The sequence below is a fragment of the Penaeus monodon genome, chromosome 23 (assembly GCF_015228065.2).
Source record: "Penaeus monodon isolate SGIC_2016 chromosome 23, NSTDA_Pmon_1, whole genome shotgun sequence".
Taxonomy (NCBI): domain Eukaryota; kingdom Metazoa; phylum Arthropoda; class Malacostraca; order Decapoda; family Penaeidae; genus Penaeus; species Penaeus monodon.
The window spans coordinates 22,241,792-22,242,001 of record NC_051408.1 but is presented as its reverse complement, the minus strand read 5'-3'; the positions used below and the strand labels follow the sequence as shown (position 1 = coordinate 22,242,001).

The 210-nt window shown below is 55.7% G+C and overlaps 1 protein-coding gene across 1 annotated transcript in view; it reads right to left on the bottom strand.

Moving 5' to 3' along the window:
• LOC119587895 (midnolin-A-like) overlaps positions 1-210 on the bottom strand; it is a gene marked incomplete at its 5' end in the record, with an annotated part of 3,128 nt that overhangs the window by 2,290 nt on the left and 628 nt on the right. Inside the window, 1 exon segment of the mRNA XM_037936601.1 lies at positions 1-210. Coding sequence (XP_037792529.1) covers positions 1-210 — 210 coding nt within the window.

Sequence of the window (210 nt, the reverse complement as noted above, 5' to 3'; positions counted from 1 at the left end):
GGGAGGCAGCCCTAGCAGATGACGAAGATGTCGTGGAAGAGATTTGACTAGGGTTGATAGTGACAGAGGCTGGGGGTGTGGATTGGCCAGAAACAGGGGACGTGTGCAGAGGAGAGTAGCCTGCACATGTGACCGGACTATGAGGGGTATAGGGAGGTGTCAGAGGATGGCTGTGTGCAGAGGTACGAGCAGAACCTCCTTGTTCATGGC